Raw genomic sequence first — 23,655 nt, forward strand, 5'->3', positions numbered from 1 at the left:
CCAATTAAATAACATGAAATGACCCTCGTGTTTAGTGCACTTGCCCAAGTGTTGAGAGGTCCTGGTTTTGAATCTCAGGCTCAGCTCAGTGACATTTGCATGTTCTCCTGTCTTAATGTAGCCATGTATATGTGTTAAGAGTTGTTAATGACATCCTCCTGACGAATGACAGTGGAAACTTTTTTGTCAACTTTTCTATCGGGTCAGAGTGAGATGATGATTCTTGGAGGATTGGTCGTTTGAATTCGAAATCCCTGAATACAACCTTTAAGCTTTGTTTAGCAAAGTTACCGGTACTCCTTACCAGCCTTTATGAAAGGATATTACCCACAATTCTTCATACGGCAGCAATATTTCAAGCAACAGGGCGCCGATGCAGTTGACAGACTCTACGACAAGACACTTGAAATTCACGCTCAAGACTTAATATAATACTTCCAAAATAACATTTAAAATAATTTTTAAAATAAATAAAAAAATACAGATCAGTATATATGTATAGACTCCCTCAATCCTTAAGCATACACTCTTAATTTATTAATAAACTCTTAATTTCCAGTAGGTATGAATGTGAGCATGACTTTATATTTGTCAAGTTGCGATTGGCTGCTCACCAGTCAAGGGTGTATGGCGCCTTTCGCCCAGACCAACTGAGATAGGCTGCAGCGTATGTGCAGATGGAAATAATGTTGTTACATTACAACATTTTGACATTTCTAACTGTCCAACTGCTGATGCCTGACGCGCTTGTTGAACTCCAAATAAAAGCGATAACCGTTTGCAACAGGATCGTTCATACAACGGCAGCATAATACGTTTTTTTTTAGAAGTCGGAACGTGCCATAGCGTATTTCACTGATGCAGTTAGTCGTAAATATTTGTATGCAAAAGCTTCCGGCCAGATATATAAAACAATCAAATGAAAGACAGTAAGTCAAGTGTTCAACCCCAAAACGTGTCGGTGCCACTTGTTGGTACCACCCATGCCCCCTCCACTCTAAAAACAGCACAATTTGCACTTCTTTTTAATTAAATAATCAGCATTAGTGCACATTCTGTATTCATGTGCGCCTAACATCGGATCAAAAAAAAAAGGCTTTTTGGATGAATGCACAGAGGGAATACCAGAGTCAAGGCCTTGGTTGGCAGAGGTTGTGTTTGTTATGTCTTAAGTGGAAGCTTGTTGAGACATGGCCCTCGGAGCAAGAAGAATATGTCTGTAAAACGTGTCATATGCTCAAGGCACAGAAACCTTCAGATGTAATTCGTTGTTTTGATTGCGCAATTACGCTGCAAGGCATTCCACATGTTTCAATATGAAAAGGATATATATACTTGGTGAATCAGTAGAGCTTTTAGTATAATACGCTGATAGTAATTACATAAAGCAGACTGAGGATGTTATTACTTGCCATTCTTTTTGGGAAAATAGTTGACGTGCAGCGCTTTTTTCTTTTTTTTTTTTTGCTTCAGGTGATTATTGCTAATGTTCTGCAGAAACCTCCGAGCAAGTGCTGACAGTAATCAATTTACAGAATTCTGTCTAGATAAGTTTTTGTGTCATTTTTCAAAAATGACAACTCCTCCGCACAGCATTCTTCTCACTAACGGACAAAATAAAAATAGAGCATCGAACATTCAGGCAGGGTTTTTTTCCCCCTTATTTTCAATTCTTTCTCTGTTGAAGTCAGATGTGAAAAAAATAGCAATTGTGTGTTTAAATGTATCCAAAACCAGTGCTTGTAACATCTGTTACAAACTGATTTCTGCCAAAATGAAAGGAACAAATGCAAGAAGCACAGTACACTTTTGTGAGCCACATGAAATGATTTGATGGATCGGATCTAGCCCCTGAGCCTTGGGTTTGACACCAATCTCGTAGAGTGTTTCTGGTTTTGGCCCTGATGCTGCATGCTGTGACGAAGATTTATCTTGTATCTTATCCATTGTCAACAGTGTAAAAAGTTATGCAAGTTGTCAGAAGTAGGACATGATTTTCTCGAGCACTTGTAACCTTTGTGATAAGATAACGAACCGTGTCTGTCGGACTTGGAACATACTCGAGTGCAGTGTTATCCAGTTATTCAACTTTGATTAAACATTCGGGGGGGGGGGGGCGAGAATGTAAATCAGTGTGTTAGTTGGATTCACTGTTCAGTGTAGTGTGTGAAGAGGCAAGAGGGTTGCTGCCTCACAAAGTGACCTGATTGAGCCAGCCCAGATTACCACACTGTAATCCTCAAAACATTTTTAATCTCTTTAAAACTCCCAAGCAACCACGAGTTCCCTCTCTATGTCCAACCCAGACCTGGACCCACGGGTATTTATCGTGGAAGGTTAAGATGAAGAAAGACGAACGCAATAAATAGTGGCTTTAAATGGGAAAAAGGATACCCCCCCCCCCCCCCGCCCCCACTAAGAATTGCTCCAACTCAAGACGTCACTTACAGTAGTTCTCTTTTTACTGATATTTCCTCTGTCACTGTTTTGAGAAATGAAAAGTCATCTTCAAGAGGAAGGAAAAGATGGAAGTCAGCAAATAGGACTCTCACATGTCAACATCAGCTGCATGCTGTGTTATCAGGAGGTCCCGTACTCAGCCGTCTCCGCAGTTGCCGTCGTATACGATGCTTGACCGAACAACCATTACGTTTCTCTAAAGAGTTGATTTCATGATGAGGGAATGGCAAAACCACATTTCCCTTCACCAAAATGCACCTCGATGACATTCTGCGGCAGTGCTTTGTTCCTTTTCATCATGTGGCACGCCACTGAACTGGGACCGCTTCCTTGACCGTTTCATGCAGCTGGACGAGAGAATCCTGGGACTTAGGTGCACTTGCTCAGTGATGCTTTCAAGCCACTTGAGCTTATGATAGTGAAAGTGTCTGTGTGTGTGTGTGTGTGTGTGTGTGTGTGTGTGTGTGTGTGTATAACCATTTGAAAACCTTCCCCTGCTCATAACTAGGTTGTAAAATAGCTGATCCATTAAGGACAGCCTGCCCGCCCATTTGATAATGCAAAAATCAAATCGCCTATTTCTCCGGAGGCAAAACACGCTTGTCGGCGGAGAACTGCAGGTACAAGCACACTACCGCTCGTTCAGTTAGTTTATCATCCACTCTGATAAAACATTCCTGTTGCAACATTTATTGGCAACATGGTGTTAAACTCTGACCGCGAGCTGATTTCTGTTACAATGCTTCTTTCTCGGTTTGACGGCTGAGGTTGAACACAGGTTAGAAATATGTTCTGTATTTTAATAAAAGCTCCATAAAATGGAACATGGCATTTTCATTGTACTGAAGGCCCTCTAGTTAAAAAAAAAACTGTGGAAAGTCTTAACCCGATGACGTGTTATAGGACGATGGTCATACTGTCAAAAAATGTAAAATAAAATAATGCTTTCTGCTGGGTTACATACACTCATTAATTCATGTGGCGCTCTTTTGAATAGTTGACACATCACAAGAACATTCCAAAGTAATGAACACGGCAATCAGCAACACATGCAGGCAGAGCATACCGTTCTCACAGGTCTATCCTGTATTTTGTACCCTCTCCAAAAAACAATTGCAGTTCAGTTGAATTCATCAACCATCATCAATCATCAAATCTATGTGTAATATGTCTGGTTGTATTGTACGGCTTCCTTGTGACCAAAGTACCTAAACCACTGAATTATCACGATACACAAATTATTAATTTACATTCTATTAAAGTACTTTATAACTGTTTTTGTAAAGTACAATCCTGTAGCGTAAAAAAAAGAAAATGAGGGGGTCGCTGGTAGAGTTAAACGGCATTTCCGTTCATTCCAATTCAAACCCATAAATTGAGTCACCGCAATGTACATATTGTAGTATAAAGATCCAACCATAACTCTGTTTTGTTTTTGTTTTTTAGAAAAAGTGTCAAGGAAAAACACGTAAAGCCAAAGAAAAAGTGAAATGAATCTCAAAAATGTAGTCATCGCTCATTTACGTGGTATCATGATTGATTCCCATCCCAATTTAGAAGTTCTTGCTACCTGTAATGGAATATTTTCTGATGAATTGTCAGGTCACTAAATCATATTTCGGTGGCTGAAAGGACCAGATCAGACGCATTAAGTGTGCAATTATCCATCCATCCATTTTCTGATCCGTTTATCCTCACAAGGGTCGCCTGCGTGCTGCAGCCTATCCCAGCTGCCTTCGGGCAGTAGGCGGGATACACCCTGAACCGGTTGCCAGCCAATCGCAGGGCACACAGACACGAACCATCCGCGCTCACACTCACACCTAGGGACAATTTAGAAGAGGGGTCTCAAACTTTTCTCAAAAATTTCCCTGGGGGCCGCTGGAGCTAGCGTCGAGTTGAGGCCTACCCTACACTTTTTCAGTGCTTTGGTTCCGATTTTCCACAAGAAAAGCTCAGATAAAACATTCCACTGTTCTCAAATATCTTTCATTTTTATTTATTTTTTAAACTTTTCTTTTTCTACACAAAATAAGATGATAAATAAATAAAAGAGAAATAAGTAAACATATCAAAGAAAGTAATTTCCGCTGGTACTAGATCGGCTTCGGGTTCCTCGCCTGCAAATGACCTCGAACACGGCACAATTAGGTCAGAAAGCATGGAAACACAAAATGTTTGTGGTGGCTATTTCCTATAAAATAAAATAGACATAATTTAATAGTTTGAAAGGTTCGGCTATTGGCTAGCATGGAGCTAACGCTAACACGGACACATACACATCAAACTTGTATGTATGTAATAGTGCTGGCTCCGTTTTATCGTCTCGGCACTCACGGGCGTGTTGTTTATGTGTCTAAATGAGTATTCAGCGGCAGTGGCGGGTTGGTTACATCCGTGGTCTACACGTGTACTCAAGCTGGTGCAGGGCACCTTGGGCACGTTTGCCGCTATAGTCCGGGTGCTCTGACGCTGTCGGCCTTCGGATGAGACCGACCTAACTATTTACAATGTTGGTAGTGGTAATAGATACAGCATCCATATCAAGCTCGCGCGGGCTGCACTAACATTCAACTTTTATATCTAGGCAGGAGCCTCAAACTAGCGTCCTATGGGACGCATTTGGCCCGCAGGCCGCGTGTTTAAGGTCCTGATTTAAAGTGTTCAATTTAGCTACCACGCATGATTTTGGAATGTGTGAGGAAACCGGCGTACTCACAGAAAACCCACACAGACACGGGGAGAACATGCAAACGGCACACAGAATTGAACCCTCCATCTCTACACTGTGAGACTGACGTGGTAACCAGTAATCAATCAACCATCCCGCCCACATGTGGAATTCCAGTAACAACATTTTTTTTGTCGTCACTTCTCTTTGTTAACGGGTTACTTCAGGGCACTGACGCACCCACTAAATTTTGGAACCCGTCTACATGTACCGTCAGGCAGCAGGCTCATCGAGTTGTCCCATAGAAGCCAAAGAGAAGAGTGACCGACCCTATGACAGCGGCTTTGACATCTCAAATATTATGTGCCACGGGTGCTTCGTCACATTTTGTGACGCCTGCCTGCTTGACTCTGTTGACAGTGCTCACCTTCTAAGACCACCTCCATATTTAAGGCGGGATGACGCCACTGACGACCGCATTCACAGTGCATGAAATGAGCCAGCAGCTGCAGTATTAAATGTCTACATTGTTGTGAAGCGCTGAATAGCCGAGCTGCTGTTGTCATGGGGATGTAAGCTCAAAAACAACTAGGGATGGACAAGGCCGCATGCTCAACTTTTTTTTTGTTGGGCCACGGGGCAAATTGCGGTGCAGTTTTTGTTTCTTTAATTTGTTATCTGTCTGTTTCCAGCCAAATGTTCTCTGCTGTTGCCCCTTTTCTATTCTGGCTGTAATAGAGCTCAGTGATCTTGGTGCTTCGAACTCCTGATTTATACACAGCGTTGATGGGACCAGTCGAATGGAATGAAATGCTGTTATGAGAATTCTCTTACAAGGAGTCAGCTGGTTGCCGAGCAACTGATTTTTAATTTAAAGTATGACTGATAAGAAAATCTCAGGCTCTAAGGAGCGCGGTGGGGGTGTAGCTTTACATTTGCAGTGGTCCTACTTTGCTGTCACTCTCGCTCTCTCACTGTGTATTGATTATCTGTAATGTAGTTTTCACTTTAAAACATAATTTCATGTATCTCTCTGCATCATAAACTGTGTAGATAGCTTTACTAATTAGGGTTGGGCAGTGTTCAAATTTCAACACTTTTTTTTTAAACCATCTCCTCATTTAAACCGGGGCATGTGGTAATACCATCACGAATTTTGGTTTTATTTTGGAGCTTGTGCCAACCACACTGAGTCCGTCTTGATGGGACTCAGAGTCCAAATCTGTCAATGTTCATTTCCCAAGTTCGAATGGATTACTAATTGTACTTTTGTCATTTAGGGCCAACATTGGTACTAACGTATCGACCAAATTCCACTTGGTCAAACATCATCATCATGCCTATGACTAGTTATGTGTTATTGACCGTTGCTTTTGTTCACTCATACTTGATCTCTTTTATTTTTCAGGAAAAGAGGGATAGAGGTTATTCAGGTAAGGTCATACTTTTTGCTTTTGTTTCTTGTACCGCAGACTTGGTCTGCAAATTGTTTCCGCTCTGTACCAAATCGTAGTTTGCATCGCCAAGTTTATTTCTCCTTTACACTGATCGGAGTTTTTTTTTTTTTTTTTCCTTCACTGCTTGTTCTCATTATCCTCCCGAAATTGTTGAACTTTGAATTTCAACACCTTGGGCTGTTCATGTCAAAAATGATTTGGAAGCACGAAACTACAGTCATAGTCAAATGTTGTTCTTGCGTATGCTGATGTCAATCCCGAATGCTAAACTTTTAGTTGAGGCTTAGTTGTTGTTGTGTTTATCGATGAACACGCCGTTGTACACCATGAAAGCATGCCGGCTTTGCTCTTCCGGAAAATGTTCTCTTTTACCAAACAGTTGCTACTCAGGATTCTCTCCTTGTTCTTTTGATGTTTTTTATCTATTCACTTGCATTGCAAACAGTGTTGATAAGCAATTCACGACGGAAGATGGAAGCGGATATATACGGTTTGTGCAGACCCGTAAGATGTACCGGAACCCGCATTTTTCACATTTACAAGAGAGTTGCATGGACAAGAAGTTTTAAATGTCTCATGGAAAAACAAATGCATACACTGTTTAACCATATTTAATCTGGTCGACAGTTTTCTAGATACTGTTTCTCAAATGACATAAATTCTCTTCCTGACGACTTTGGAGTTAGCAAACAGTGTCCGCAGGGCAGTATACAACGCAGCAATAAATGCAAGTGAACAAAACATTTCCCTGTGCAAGTACACACGGCGCATTGAATAGGATAGTAACTATTCAATACAAAATCCTGGGAGCTCATTGCTGAAAAGTGCTTGTCAGTAAGATGGAAGAGGAATTGATCCAAGCTTTTCTCTCAGGCAAAGTATCCTGGTGTGGCACCCCCCGCGCCCCACCACTCTCTCCACATACTTTACGATCCCCCCCACCCCTGTGCTACAACGCCGATTGCAGAACACCCAGTTAGAAGCCGGTCATGGGAATAATCCCAATGTAAGCATGCCTTGCCTCCCACTGTGCTTTCAGCTATTCAGACAGTCACAGCGGCTCGCAGAGCCGGAGACTTAAACAGCCCTCCACACTTCACTGCGTTCATCTCCCAGCGAGTTTGATCCCTCCTGCAAAAAAGCGTGAATTGTAATACAGTACGTGAAGCGGCGCTGTCAGTGCCGATTAAAAGAGCTGATCTTACACTGATACCCATTGACACCAGTGTTTGCACGATCCCATCCCGCACCCAATTCCAGTCGGCCCCCCACACTGTCATGGCTACATCACGAGAGAAGATAATGACGGCCATTGTAATGCCTCAGCGCTGTTACACAAGTCTGTGTACAAAGCTGTATTCTCCCATTTCCCTGGTGAATTACTCTACAATCCCTCAACTGTTTTGTTTTTTCTTCTTCTTTTTCTAATCAATGCTGCATTTTCTTTCTCACTGATTAGGGAAAAGTACTTTCCTCTTTTTCTGGGTCCATGCACGACTGTGAATTTAGAAATGATCATAAATGTCCCTCGAGAAGGATAAATAATAGTTTATTTACGCAACCTTGCCCCCGGGAGTCAGACTGACTAATCCCAGTGATAACACGTCAACCTTGTATATTGGGTGAATTTGTTGTATTTTTGGGGAGAAAAACATCATGCTGCCGACTAGACCAGGGGTCAAGTGGGATGAGCGCCAGCTCACGCACGGTCCTGGTAGGGACAAGCGGTGTCGAAAATAGATGGAGAAAAAAAATTATATAATAAAATAATAAAAACTAAACATTTTGGTGCATTGCATGTGTCTCAAATCATTTATTAGTGGCAAAAGTTGGCAAGATGTGGATTATTGTGCACAAGTAATAAATGCATGCCAGCCACACCCTCTTTGCATCCGCATGCTGTGGTTTTTTACAGTCGTGACGTGTATACAGCGCAACCCCTTCATAAGAAATATCAAAACATAGTGCATGAACTCTTACTGGTATAGAAACAAACGATAAAGAAAAAAAACAAAGCACACCATGGAGCTGGTGTTAAAAAACATTTCAAAATAATCTTCAACAAAAAAGGGACAGTTGATCCAATTTGTTCAAATTCAAGATACATTCTTTGTCATGGGGAGAAAAAAAACTGAAACCGAATGAATCTGTTCCATGGTTTGTCATCGTCATAAATCTTTTAACTGTACAGGTCTTGTTCATGTTTTCACATTATTGAGTGGTACAAAAGTATAAATTAGTTCAAATAATTGTTGTGTAACTGTGATGAATGAGAATGATGCTTACACTTGGGGGGAGGTCATGTCACATAAACACTTAAAGCCGCTCACCTTTCATTGTACAGCGAGTCCTTTTTGACACTTTTTTTTTTAAAGCATCATTACCGACATAGTCATATTGTAACTGAGTAGCCACGACAGAGATGTTGACCACTTTCCCTACCTCACAGGGAGTTACATTTACTTTCTGTGGCGCAGGTGTCAAATGAAGCCACAACAGAGTTTTGTATTTGCCCTGAACTTCCCAGAAAATTTTTGCGCAAACATTTTGTGGTCCATCTGCCGGCATACTTGGGCCCTTTAGCCACCATTATGATGACATGTCTGGTAGCCTTTCCGTCTCAACTTTTTCCCCTCTCTGGTCTTAGCATCGCATATGAGACGATTTAGTAAGTTGGCTCGTCTTTGATGTTAAAAAAAAAACAACAACAAAAACAACTCGCCAAATGTGCATGTCATATGTGGTGTAAAACTGGAACCTCGGCAGAAATTTGGTCATGACATTGCATTGGGAAAACGGACGGTTCTAGTTTCTGTCTGAAAACCCTTTACTTTGTTACAACCAGGATGTCACCCCTGAAAAAAGAGGCGTCTTTTGTTTTACTTGTACATTTGCATAAAAATTGTTTCATCAGGCAACTCGCTGCTGCTTTTTTTTTTAAGCAACCCTTGACATGATTTTCTAGCTTCCATGTCTAAAAACTCTTGGCTTTGTCACAACCAGGATGTCACCCCTGAAAAAAGAGGCGTCTTTTGTTTTACTGGTACATTTGCATAATTGTTTCTTCAGGCAACTCGCTGCTACTTTTTCCCGTCATCTACTATTGTATTATTACGCTTCCTCATTGCTCACTCCTCTCCATGCAATTTATTTATTTATTTTTAAACACCAACTCATCAATAGTGCTTCGAGCTCACAAGGCCCATCCTTGCAGGAATCTGTATATTAACCTGTCTGTATCGTAGGGCTGATGAGATTAGCGCCGTGCGCTTCACAAAGCCGATATTGACTCTCTAAAAGAGAGCCAGTTGCAGTAAATCAATTTTGTTTGACTGGGCTGTCCAAAGAAAGTTACTGAGTTACAGTTTTTTTTAAATCATATGGTGAGTGTTTAGAAATGTGAAGGTAATTTCTGGCTCTTTGTATTTCAACGACATATTGATCGTTTGGTTGGCTGACAACCGTGCTTTTCTTTATTGGGTATTTGCATGCTTTTAGTCCATGAGGTGATCAGAGATCCATGTTGCAACGATGATGTCAGACACGTTCTTCTTAACTATTACCAACCACTAGGATGCTCATCCTAGTAAAACTTCCTAGACAGACTATATCTATGAATGATTTCTATTTCTTCAATATTCGTACGGCCACTTTGTTTTTTTTTAGCATGTATTAAAATATTCAAAAAAAATAATAATAATAATCGCATGACGTACTATCATGACAGTCACACATTGACTACTGTGCAAACTAAATTTTCCGCAGCACTGATTGTAATGTGATCATCTACAGCCAGTGATGGCCAAGCGGGCATGTCATAACTAATTAACATATTGAGTCGGGTGTGTCTTAATCTCCATGGCAGAAGCTCCGTCGAACCCCTGAGACCGATTCACCGAACCCCTGGGGTTCGATCGAACCCAGATTAAGAACCACTGCATTAGATGATTGCTTCATCGCATGGGTTGACTTCATTGTCATTGGCTTTGGTTTTCTAGTGTTTAAGTCAACAGCAAAAAAAAAAACAAAAAAAAAAAACAATAAATCTGCTCTTTTTCCCATCGGCATCGTGCAGCCAACGTTTTACATTGTTGTGTTTTATCGTCAGTAAGGTTCCGTTGAAAACTTTCCTCCTATGACCTCTGCTCCCAGTGTTTGTGTAAAATCTTTTATTTCCCATGAGTGTAGCATGGCCCCGGTACAGAGCTTCATCAAAGCTGGAAATATATTAGCCCTGACCTTAGCCTCTCCCCTCAGGATCCAGCATGTTTTCTGTGCTGTCCATCACCGCCATAGCTCTCTTCTAGCCCCCCGGCTCCCAGAGGGGTCGCCAAAGACGTCAGTTGACATTTCTGCTTTTAGCTTTTAGAAGCACATCAATGACTTTACCGCTGGGTTTTTGGTGGCCGCTCGAAAGTGGGCTCATTCTGTCTCTGCACAGGGTGGCTTTCATTTTCTCCATCTTTTTTCATTTTTTGAGAACTTCACCTCTATTTGACTTTATCGCAACACAAACACGATGGCAGAACCCGATATGCTAATGCTATATCCTCATGAGACCGTTGTCACAGCAGTTCATGTTTTATGAACACTTTTTGTGTAGGGCGATGGCTGTTTGAAAGGGCTCTATAAATACATTTGAGTTGAGTTGAGTCGAGTTGAGTTTTATTCCCGATTTAGCCACAGGTGACAACATACCTTTTATGAGTGTTGACTTAACCGTCATGGGTCGATTCAAGTCATGCCACCCAGCCTACGTGTCTCATACGTCTGCCACGTTGCCTCCACCACTGCAGATGATCTGATCACGAAAATATCCACAAACATTTTGAGGACCAACATTTTTCTATTGTATACATTTTTGACAGGATTCTTTTTTGTTTTTATTGTACACACGGTTTGTGAATTGCCATCTGATTTTATCTCACGATATATATATTTTTTTTACCTGAAACTTAAACTGTTTTTGTGAACATATCTAGTGTATTTTCTCTGCATCAACAATGATCCTTTAAGATTATTCTAATTTATATGGACATGACAAATAATAAGGATGTGAGTAGGACGTTGTTTTGTACCGCGTCACAGGCATAGAATCACGTCAAAATCTCTCCTCTGCTTTTGACAGATTTAGTGGAGTTGTGAAACCAATCCCAGCGCCCATAAGCTATTGTAGTCGATCCAGAAATGTTGTGATTCATCATTGCGAAAGCACCAGGTTTATTTTCTCGACTTGTTTTGTGCCAATTAGTGGGAATGTTATTGTCCCTGCATTTGGTTACCGGCAACCTTTTACAAAAAAGAACAAGCAAGCTATTTTGGACTCTGTTTCTCGCTTTTCCTCTGCACGAGACCAACCTAACGCAAAACAGCTTTCACGCGATATATATTGCCCAAAGATTGTACTGCTTCAATTTTGGTGACATTAGCCACAGCCAGTCCCTCACTATTCAAGCAAATTCAGTCTCGCCGTATCATTGTCATTTCAGGATGTATGACGGAAATAAACACACATGCTAATAATGCTAGCTTACCCTGTTGCTGTGCCTCAGCTCTGCACATGACTGCAGTATGATGCTCCATAGTCTCCCCGTTTCCCCTTCAATGTGCTCCAGATGATCAACCAATCAACAGATGATCTTGTCCACAAAGATCCCGTAGCCTTTGCACTGCTCAGTACGTGCCAAAAGTTGTGGCAGGACATCTTGTGACTGCTTCACCATGATTACGTGCTTTCTCACAATCGGCTAGGAATTTGACCGTTTCTGGCCAAGAAGAACATCGCCATCCCGCCACTTTCTCTACTCACCTGACCTAGCTCGGTGTTCTTTTTGCCTCTTTCCCAAACGTCGTTGCGGAGGGTGCCGTTTGAAATGGCATTTACTCATAGCAGATTGTAATATAGCCACTCAGAAATTGCCTTATCAAGTTGAAGTATAACTGGAGCTACTGTTGGATTGTACCTTCTATGTGAGGTGGTTGAGTAAAGAAATAAAAATAATCAAAGGATGTTTTACAGATTTCCACCTCGCTGAAGGAACAATGTTGCCATAATGAGTAATCTATCACCACTCATAATCATTAACATTGAGTTCCTCCGAATGCGGCACGCCCTTGGCTAACCGAAGCCGCATACCGTTTTACAAGCTCATATTGATCGCTCTCAGTGTGACGAAGGTATATACGAGGTGGGTTTGCATACTGCGGGTTCTGCAGTCTGACCTTTGTAGGTCCATTTGCACAGGTGTTTCAATATTTTATTTTCATTTGCATTACCCCGCTGTCCGCGTTATGCGAGCATGAATTTGCTCGGATTATGATTTAAGCCATTGAAGGAATTGTAATGGGCTTTTAAATATGTCGCAACTGTGACCTCAGTCGAGTACATTTTATCAGTCAATCAGTCAGATGTTTTGTCTTTGTGCTATTATTTAACACATGGCCAAGGCCTGGGTTGAGGTTTCAGGACAAGTACACTTTTTACTCGTCCTTACACAATGAAGACTACTTAATCCCTCTGTGTGACTACTCTATCTTCAACTCCCCAACTCGGAGAGAGCTGCTTGGGGAAAAAAAAAGACATCCCCAAAACCCGGAAACGTGATTGTATTTTAAAGTGGTGTCACACACAAACAGACAAAATGCTCTTTTTCTTTTGGGTGCTCTCTTTTGTCACGACAAACTGACTTGATCCTCTGTGAACTGAACTTTTCCTCAGCGAAGTGCTTGTCAGCTAAAATCTATCACTCTCGGGTAAAGTTGATGTTTAGGTGTGTGCCTATGTGCGTGCAGTCCCACTAAGCTCTTATGTCACTCTTAGAACTGGATTTTCTACTTGCGAACCACTTGGCAAGTACAAACAATGACCGGAATACATTTTAAACAAAGGGGAATTTGATATCTGTTGGCTATGCCGTGCATATAATGAATGCCTGGCTCTCCTCACTGGTCGTGAAAGATAGATTGCGTGATGACATCAAGACTAAATCGTGCCAAAGCAAATACAACTTGAACTCTGAACACATAATTTGACGCTCTATGGACACAGCTCGAAATGATGATGCCATGAATCTTTTACGAATATTTTAAAATGTATACGCATACAGGCGAAATTCAATTTACACTTTAAACCAAAATTGTCAGCAAAGTCCCATACGTATCACACAATGGCCACGCCTGAAGGCTTTATTATACAAAATCAACAGTAAATTGCTATCGAAGAGGGAGTTCAGAACATTCCAAAAGAAATGATCTGATCCCATTAGAAAATGTCTCGATTTTCAAACTTTGTGGGAAAGACAAAATGAAGAAAAAGATTGTCTCCAGTTTCTGTCAAGAGTGTGATAAGTTTTGATATTTCAACACGCCATCTCTGCTTTTAAAATTGAAGACATCACTTCACGGCAAAGAAAATAATGGAATAGGGAAAAAAAATTACATGTTTAAGGGCCACGTGCATAAATAAGGTTTGGACAAGTTGCCACACGCATTATCGCTTGTATTTTGCATATCGTCACTGTGCCGTGAAAAACATGTGTGTCCATTTTTGTCATTAACCCTTTCATGCAACCCTGTAATGTGATAAGCTGTCCACTGTAGTAACCGCTGTCCCTGAAAGGGTTAAAATATATATATATATATATATACTGTATATTAATGAGATGTTCACATTTCGGAAAAAAATTAAACATGGCAAAAAATGTACATGTTTGTGCAGTGTGTGTGTGTGTGTGTGTGTGTGTATGTTTGTCACAGACGGGCATATTTCAATTACTTCAGGCTCACAGAAGAGGGTCCATCTGTGTGTTCACGCTGCAGTCACGTTGGCAGCTATCTGATCATTTTGTATTTTTATCCACGTTTCGGGGAGGCCTGATTATGATGGGGAGATATTCAATTTCACGCATTCCCCCCCCCACCCCCTCTCTCTCTCTTTGTGCTGCAATAGCTCTCTGTAATTGGGGCACTTGGAAGCAACCCCCCCCACCCCCCCTAAAAACCAATGTAGTGTAAAACCACCATTAGTCAGACGTCTATCCCTTGTTTGAACCCAAACCCAGATCTGCTATTTTCTCCACAGTTGGACCTCAGCCAGCCTCTCGAAGAGCAGGGTCCCCTGGACGTCATCATCCACAAACTGACGGACCTCATCCTGGAGGCTGACCAGAACGATTCTCAGGCGGTGCTGCTGGTGCAAAGAGTGCAGGTATTGCTCACCTGCCAGCACACGGAATCACGACGACTTTGTTGCGACCAAAGAACAGCACATCAACTTTGCGCTGACGTAAAGACAGCTTCCGATCACTCCTCAAGACTTTTTTTTTCTTCTTCTTCTTCTTCTTCCCAAAGGGAGAAACATCTCACATGGACCGTAGGTCACTGCTCCAAGTTTTACCCTGTGGTCATATTGAAAAGAAGTGTTTGCTTAGCTGGTCGAGCTATCGTTGATGTCAAAATGAAAGCAATGAAAATGAAGCCATGATGGCTGTTCCACTTGCAGATTTGAATGTTTGAATTATTTTTTTTTTTTTTTAGTTCCGAATTTTAGGATTTTTAGGGCATTACACTTCAGAGGTATTCTGTATGCCATCATATTTTCATCTCAACCAGTAGTGACTTTTGTCTTGGAGTGTTTTCATTATTACACATGTAAACTTTGGTGAAAATATCTGTTTTTTTTGCCTGCTGGGCATATGTTTCATTTGAAGTAGAGCCTAACTTTCGCAAACATGAGCACGCAGTCCTGTTGTTGGAATATTTCCCTGAAGACAACGTTCATCAGTGATGATGTGTTTCTATTGCGAACATGAGCTAGCCTTTTTCCGGTGGCTGCTGCAAGCATGTTTTACTCCAGTGACTGGCAGCCGATGATGGAGGCGGTCAATCTAAGTGACCTCAGCCATAGATTTGATCCCTCGACCAAACCTGATCTGCAGCGGGAGATGAAAAGCCAAAGCGTTTAACACCCACTTGTCTTTTACACCTCGTCTCCCGTCTTGCGCTGAATGCGTTTCATCCTCTGGGATGCGGAAATCAGCTGTGGATTGTCCTTATCGTCAACGTGTTCCACTAAACTCCGGGAAGATTAGTATGGCTTTATTTTTGGCAGCGGCATGTTTGACTTGCATAATGGGCTTTCATCTGTATCGCCCATTTTGATCTGGCTAAAATCCGAAAGATGAATTCTTCAGCTTTACAAAAATACATGCGCGTGTTCGGCGCATGTTTACTTTTAGGCAGGGGCGCGCGTGACGCCGCAGCTGCGTCGTTTTTCAAAGAGCTGTAAATTCAAAGAGGCAGCCTGTTTGTTTAATGCACACGTCAGCCAGCCAGCTCCGGCTTGACAGCGTTTGTGTGTCAGAGAAGAAATTGCGGCGAAGGTTGGCGGAGAAATCCATCGAGGCGAGATGGGTTGGAGCGCTGTTACGTAAAACAGGCAACCCCGCACCGGCTCAACTGTCGGCCATGCAGGGATGGTGTGATATAATCCACACAGACCGGCTGGCATACATCTCATTCTCTGTCAAGTGAGGCATGCTGACCCTTTCATGGAATGCCGGTGTTTAGTTGACATCTCTGACTGTGCCTTACATCGCCATTCCTTTGAATACGTTCGGTGTGAGCCACAAACATTTTGTTGGAAATGTCACAAAAGCAGCAGGCAATAAAAGTGTGCGTCATCCTTATTATTTTAGGCATCCAAAGTAGGGAGTGAAATCTGTGTTTGTTCTTCAGGACTACATCGATGCCCACCCCGAGACCATTGTCCTGGACCCCCTGCCAGCTATCAGGACTCTACTGGACCGCTGCAAGTCTTACCAGCTCATCCACAGGATAGAAAGCTGTATGCAAGGTGAGAGAGAGCAACGAAGTGAAATTCATCCACTCCGGATTAACCCTTTCAGGGACAGCGGTTACTACAGTGGACAGTTTACCGTGTCATCGGGTTACAGACAGCAACAACTTTCTGTGAAATGTCCATTTTATAGTCGTTTTAGATGGCAGAAAATATTCAAAGGAGGTATGTTTTGATTCCCCCATTAGTTTTATTTCAGGACTATCTTTAGAACAATTGTTTCATCACTTAAACATTCAATAGTCAGTAGTCGACTTAAGTCAAATGAACAGTCAAACGGCTTCTCTCTGATGAAAGCCGAAGTTGCTGATGAACCAGGAAGTGATCGTTCAACGGCCTCCTCTCATGACGGTGTCATCGTAGCCGCACGAGCTCTGTCTTTGCTCTCCCTTTCCACCATTGACACCGTGCTAACATACGACCACCGTGTTGCTCTTTTCTTGCCCTCGTCGTTTCCGAGCAGATGTTAAAATCTTCGCCTGCGGGGCTGAAGGCTCGCACCATAACTCCTGTCCTCCTCCTGAGGATGGCAAATGCATCTTTCTATTTCCTGCTGCTTGAGGCGTGTTCCGTATGTTTGTCACGGGCAGATCAGACCTCCCCTCCCCCCTTGTTGTCGAGTCCTATCAAGTCATCAGCGGGGCCTTTTTGACTGGAGCTTGTGACGACACCGGCACATTCTCTACCCACTCACACTGTAAACACACCTGTGAGTCATGCACATTTCCTGGCGCACCGCACATGGCAGGAAGCCTTTTAATAAAGGTGAACGGCCCTGTGTATATCGGGTGCCGGGATGCGGTGATTAGAGATGTTTCACGCCGCCTCTGTCCGAAGTTTCCTAAAATAGAATTTCAACAAGGCGTCTTTTTCTCCAAACACACGCGTTGGGTGTTACGTAATGAGGAATCACTGTCCCCTTCTGTGTACTTGGTTTGAACAGGAAGATGGCTCTTATCCCCATAACCACCCGCCCACTTGCACCACCACCACTCGGATCCCATCAGTGCTGGTGGTGTTGGCCCAGCATGGCAAACCTCCTTGACAACTGTGGTTTGCTTTCAACACAAACACTGGGAGAAAGACATTATCATCTTACACCATACAATCAGCAGGCCTGTTAGGAAAACATCGATGCGATCGTACGTTACCTCCACCATCAACATTTTTTTTTCCTTAAAGGTACTGTACGTATAATTTTGCACCATCTAGTGGTGAGCTAATAGAATGCAACGACCTTATCTCGATGCGCAAGCATTTTGAAGCACGTAGACACACTACGGTGCCTCAGAGAGACCGCACGACCATCAATTCTTCAGCAGACGTGCAAGCAAAATGTCATCACTAACGACTTTTAGGACTTTTTACGAATGCCGTAGTCAAGATGTTGAGGAACTACGTTCGCTAGCTTTGTCTCCTTTGGGTATCTGTAGCAGAAACCTGGCAGCCTCCTGTAAGATCTTGTGCCCTATGTAATATATTTAGCGAAGACTTCACCGACAATTACATGAAAAAAATTACGTTGATGTGATTTTTTTTTCTGGATTGAAATTAATGGTGTTTCTTTGAAATAATCGACATTGGGGGAAAAAAATCAACACATTTTTACTCACTGTCCCTGTAACTCATTTCCTGCCGGTCACTCCTTTCACCAGGGGGAAAAAAATTTTGATTCCGACTATATCTGTTCTTTTATGATCAGCAGTAGAAAGTTAGTTTGCATAAAATGTAGCTGTTTCTCCGAATGGACTCATAAACTGTTCTCATGTCTAAAATGAGGCATCGATGTCTACTGGTTGTTGTGCATCAGTAAAGTTATTTCTAGGGTTGGAATTTACGGAGGAGTATCATTGAAAAAGAAAAAAAACAACAGCTATGGAAGCGTGGTGAAAGTGTGTTAAGGTTAGCATTAAATTTTTAGGTTTAGTGCTGATAGGCTGCTTTGAAGTTTTTATTCCGAAACTTGCATTGACTTCCACAGAAATCTTTTCTGATATTTTTATCATAATTTTGTTCTTTAAAGATGGGACGAAAAATAACCGCTTTCCCTAAAACTACACCTTTGTTCAAAACACGTATGTGAAGATATTCCGTATTACATTACAGTGTTAAATTTGTCATAATAGAACGAACCATCAAATTGCATGACTCGACTAGTCCATGGATAAGAGTACGAATATCATCGCAAGAGCGCGTCAGCAGGGATGCATATCGAACCAGAGAAGACGCTAAAAAAAAGATGTCCTGACAAATAAACTTGAATTCGTCGATAGTGGATTAATTGCTCAGCCCTACTTCCTCGTCCTTATCAGCAGAGAGCACAAGGCCCCGAAGCAGCTTGGACGGCAAGAGAAACGTGACTCAAAATTGTATTCAATAGCAGGATGCTCTCAAAGTGTTTTTTTTTCTGGGAAATGAATTCTCTATTTAATATCTTGCTTGGGAATATTTTCCATTCATCCAGGCGATTTTATTCTGAGAGTATTGAATCGATCACAACTGGACTGTTCTGTTTTTTTTTTAATACTCCATCCATCCATCCTTCCATCCATCCCTCCATCCATCCATCTTCAACCGCTTATCCGGGGGGTAGCAGGGAAGCCCAGACTTCCCTCTCCCCAGCCACTTGTTCTAATTCTTCCTGGGGGATCCCGGGGCGTTCCCAGGCCAGCTGGGTGTCATAATCTCTCCAGCGTATCCTGGGTCATCCCCGGGGCCTCCTGCCGGTGGGACGTGCCCGGAACACCTCACCAGGGAGGCGTTCAGGAGGCATTCTAATGCCAATGCCCGAGCCACCTCTTCTGGCTCCTCTCGATTTTTAATATTCATTCATTCTAAAATGGTTTCAGTCACAGCGCATCCAAATGGTGCGCTGTGGTTTAACTTGCTCAACTAAGTGTAAAAATGAGTTGGGGAGGGGGGGGGGAAGGCGAGCACATGAGCAGTAATGACCCAGCCCTGCCTGGTTTTGTGTTAGGCAATGGAATTCTACACTTTCCTTTTGTATACTCATCCCCCGTTTTCATAGCTCGGACTGTTTTCGTCGACAGAAACCGTTGTCAAGTCAACAGCTTTTTAAAAGTGCTCCGGATAAAACACTCGGGATTTGTTCACGGGAACAGATCGTCTTGAGGTTGCCTGCAGCGTTTAATATGTGGCATGGCTCAACATAGCAGTTGTCCCGCTCATGCGGGAGATTAATCATTAATCATAGTTGCAGCATGAGAAAGACAAACACTTTGGGGGAGTGTGGACACTCATTCTGAGCTGAGCGCGCACCATATTACTGGAAGTTATAGCCACATGTCAACCTGTTTGTCATAATGCTTTGCGGGGAGCGTATGCCGATAAACAATCCAGATATTCCCAAATGATTCATGAATCGAATTGGAGGACAAACCATCTCGGAGCGTGCGCAATGCGCGGCCATGTATGGAGTTGACGTTGAAAATATCGCAAATGCAGCTGGCGCGTTGCAGTCCAATGCCATGTTTTCTGGAAAGCAAGCTCGAAATAGCAACGGCAACGGCCGGCGACTGGCGAAGCACCTCAAAAGCTGCAACGCAGGCTTCGCGTCCCGTTGAAACTCTCCGTCGTGCTCCTCAAAGGCGCCTCGGAACGGGACGGCAAAATAAGGAATGTTGGGGAAAATCCCACACTTCGTCTTCATTCGGGCTAAACCCAGAATGGCATATCTTGCCCGTCAAACAAACGTCTTCCTGATGAGCTGCTGCTGATTGAGACGAAAACAATCCAGACTGGGACGTCAAATAATTGGAGCCAAACTGTCATAATCCGAAAACCTTTCTTAGCTTTGCACGTAATATGTGAAGTCGCATTTTACCATCGCTAACTGACATCCATGTGTAAAAATAATCATGTAGGTAATTCATCCGATACTACCTTGACTTTGAAGTTTTTCAATCGACAAGCCATCACTTGGTCTTTTTTTTTTTCCTTCGTTCATTGCTTGAGAAAGGAAGAGACTTTGTTATGCCAGACGCAACATCAGAACAGGCGTCTTTTCCCCCAACTGTTATTGACGCCTGGGAAACTGCTTTCGAATTCCAAATTGTTTCAACTTTTAGGGGTGAATGTTTGTCCTCTGACCTGAGGCAGCAGAGTGAGTCAGAAAGACCAAAAAAAGAAACCAATGGAAATGGTTGGTGACGTTTCAAAGGGAATCCTGCAATGAAGTCCTGTAAACGTCGTCCTCGGCTCCGCTCAGTCTGACGCCAACGCGCGGTGTTTAGACAGAGCCGGGGATTGATACCCGCCCACTCCACCTGCACGTCATCTTCCCCGCCGCCAAAGTCCTTCAGCGCCAAACGTCACCACGTTTTGGACTGCGCAAAAGCTCTCGTTATTAGAAATCTTTTACATTTGCCGTTTGTTTCAGAGAATTGACATTTGTCGTTAGTATGATACACCTCGCTAATGTATGATGCAGTGCTTCCCCCCACCCCCTTTTGAAAATACATTAAACGCTGCTATTCATGTCCTGCTGGAATAACACAGCGAGGGGGATGAGACAGATGAGATGAGTGATCGGTGACCCTGTGGTCTTCCTGCTTGCAGAGACTATGTGGGATCAAACTCTGCTGCACCAATCTCACTTGCACATATTAAGTCAAGTCAAATTTCTTGTCAAATATTTCCTATGTGCAACATACAGCACAGGAGAGAGAGAGGAGCCGCTACGGGTACCCACGCCGCCATCAACAGGACGGTGAAAGTAAAATGACAACATAATATAAGACAACACATAAGACACAGACAGTCTTGCAATCCTAACCACTTTTTCTGCAAACACTTTGTTATTTAAAGCAGTTATTGATGACAGAGATGAAGTGTGTTTGCATGATGGACTGTACGGATTTTCCCTGTTTGTGCCACTGCCCTCTTTAGTCTTCATTCCCTTTTTGGAGGAGGGGAAAACCCCACTCATCATTTGTGATAACTTGTGGGGCCCACTACAGTCCAGCAACAATGTGACATGATTTTTGTCCTGACATCAGCACAAGTAGGGGGAACACACACACACACACACACACACACAAAAACGTCCCTCATCCCCTGCCACTGCTGAGGCTAACAGCTGATGACGTTTAGCAGGTTTATTGTGTTGGATGGTGGGTTAGTGAACAGGGCTACAACAACCAAAGTTGCCATGAAACTTTGTAGATGGGCTGCGCATGGGCACAGGAAGAAAACATTGAATGTTGGCACAGATTCCGATAATTGTGCTGCCCAAGGGATTACTTTTGGACATTTCAATGCAGTCTATGTGTATCGTGTGACCGTCCAGTTGTGGAGCCTTGTGTGGCATTTGGCTCCATAATGTAGTTTCCCCCCAAATGTATTAGCCAATGCACATACTATACATAAAAATTCAGATAATATGATAATACTGCCTTAACATATGAATTTAATTTGGACCGAGACTGTGCTTGTAACTAAAAAAAAAAATACAGGAACAGAAGTGCCATTTGTTGATTCCAGCTCCATTCAAAAAAGTTTTTTTTTAAGAAGGAAAACTCGCACTCTATAATATTGCACTTCAAATCACATCATGACATAATTAATAGCACCATGATTTAATGCTGCAATTCAGCTCATTACGCTGGTCCCCCTGATGCGTCCACCCTGGCCACCGGGAACCGGTGTAAAGCTGCACAGTCATGAAGCCACAAACGGAAAACAATAGCTGACTTCTACCATTCCTGTCGTATGTGACTAGTGAGATGCTGGAATCGTCCTCATTTCTAGCAAAGGGTAAATAACCTATGCCTGTGAGCATCGTTACATTATCTGTCTAAATGTGTTGCTCCACCGTATGGAGTCAAATATCCGTTGCTTGCAAACCGTGACTATCAATGGTAAGTGTTAGCTGGTCAATGAGATGACTTTTTAATGTGTTAGACATTGTTACGCCTTGGCGGAGGTATGTGCTCCACTGCATTATACTTTATCTGTTGGTTTCTTCAAAGGGGGAATTCACCGAGCCACAAAATTTGGAAAATTGAAGGGGAAAAAAAGCTCTGATTTTATTCCAACAACAAGGACAGGGCTGTTTTTCACTTGCACTGGAAAAGAATAACCTTGGACATAATTAACTGAATGGAGCATTAAAAAAAAATGACGTACAGACGTTTGCGTCATTTACCCGATGCTGAGGACGAGTGAGCCATTGATCACACGTCAGTTTAATCATCTGTCTGGTGACTGCTGACTCTTCTTGTCTGTTGCTTCCTGTGTCTCAGGACATCCTGCGTGTGGTATGATAGTTTGGGATATTTCATTTTAGTTTTTGTTTCAGCATCTCATATATATGGGGAATTTGTCGAGTGTCAGAAAATTTAAATATGAATAAATAAAAAGGTCGCTGTGTATTTTTGTACAAAACCTGCTTGACCTTCCTTCTTCTGTATGGTTGCACAGCAATCCATTGAAAAAGAACTCTGAGCTCACGTATATTAAATGACTAAGAAAAAAACAAAGGGCAGTTTCACTATAATTGTATTTACTTTTGGTCAGTTTTCAAAATGTAGGATGTAGTTTGTTATTTTGTTACTTGTAGAGTTTGAAATTGAACAAATACTGTAGTTCAGGGGTGTCCAAACTTTTTGCCAAGGGGGCCAGATTTTATGTGGTAAAATGTCGGGGGGCCGACCTTGGCTGACATTCTTTACATTGAACAACAACGTAATGTTTTGTTTTTTGTTTTTGTAAAGTGTCCTTGGGTGTCTTGAAAGGCGCTTATAAATAAAATGTATTATTATTATTATATAATAATATTGTTCAACAAATTTTAGTAAGCCAGTCTGTTTCACATTTCCATTTTTATTTTAATTTCAACAATCTTAAGAATTTCTTTTGGTTCATTTGAAACAGGTATATCACATGCAACTGCTTATTCACTTGACTTTTTCTTAAACAGAAGTCTCCTGAGTGCAAATTGATTGATTTGAAACATAAAATGTATCACCATGACTTTTCAATAGTCACAAAACCTTTGACTCGAACAACAGGGAAATGAACAAGCAATACACATATCCACAACTGCAAGGATCATTTGAAATATGACATATCAGTCAATATAAACACGGAGTGATGTCTTGTTAACTCGTGAGTGATGCCCTCTAGTGTCTAAATGCTATTACTCATTTAGTGAATGCTATTACTAATTTAGCCACTAGAGGGAAGCAGTA

General features: G+C 42.2%; 1 protein-coding gene across 2 annotated transcripts in view; it reads left to right on the forward strand.

Annotated features, from left to right (window-relative positions):
- Positions 1-23,655, forward strand: part of itpk1b (inositol-tetrakisphosphate 1-kinase b) — a 30,688-nt gene that overhangs the window by 933 nt on the left and 6,100 nt on the right. For both annotated transcript variants that reach the window (XM_052086968.1, XM_052086969.1), the window contains exons 3-5: positions 6,540-6,564; positions 14,669-14,794; positions 16,324-16,441. In XM_052086968.1, the coding sequence (XP_051942928.1) occupies positions 6,540-6,564; positions 14,669-14,794; positions 16,324-16,441 (269 nt within the window). The remainder of the gene's footprint in view (positions 1-6,539; positions 6,565-14,668; positions 14,795-16,323; positions 16,442-23,655) is intronic.

This window comes from Hippocampus zosterae, chromosome 14 (genome assembly GCF_025434085.1).
Source record: "Hippocampus zosterae strain Florida chromosome 14, ASM2543408v3, whole genome shotgun sequence".
In the NCBI taxonomy this organism is placed as follows: Eukaryota; Metazoa; Chordata; class Actinopteri; order Syngnathiformes; family Syngnathidae; genus Hippocampus; species Hippocampus zosterae.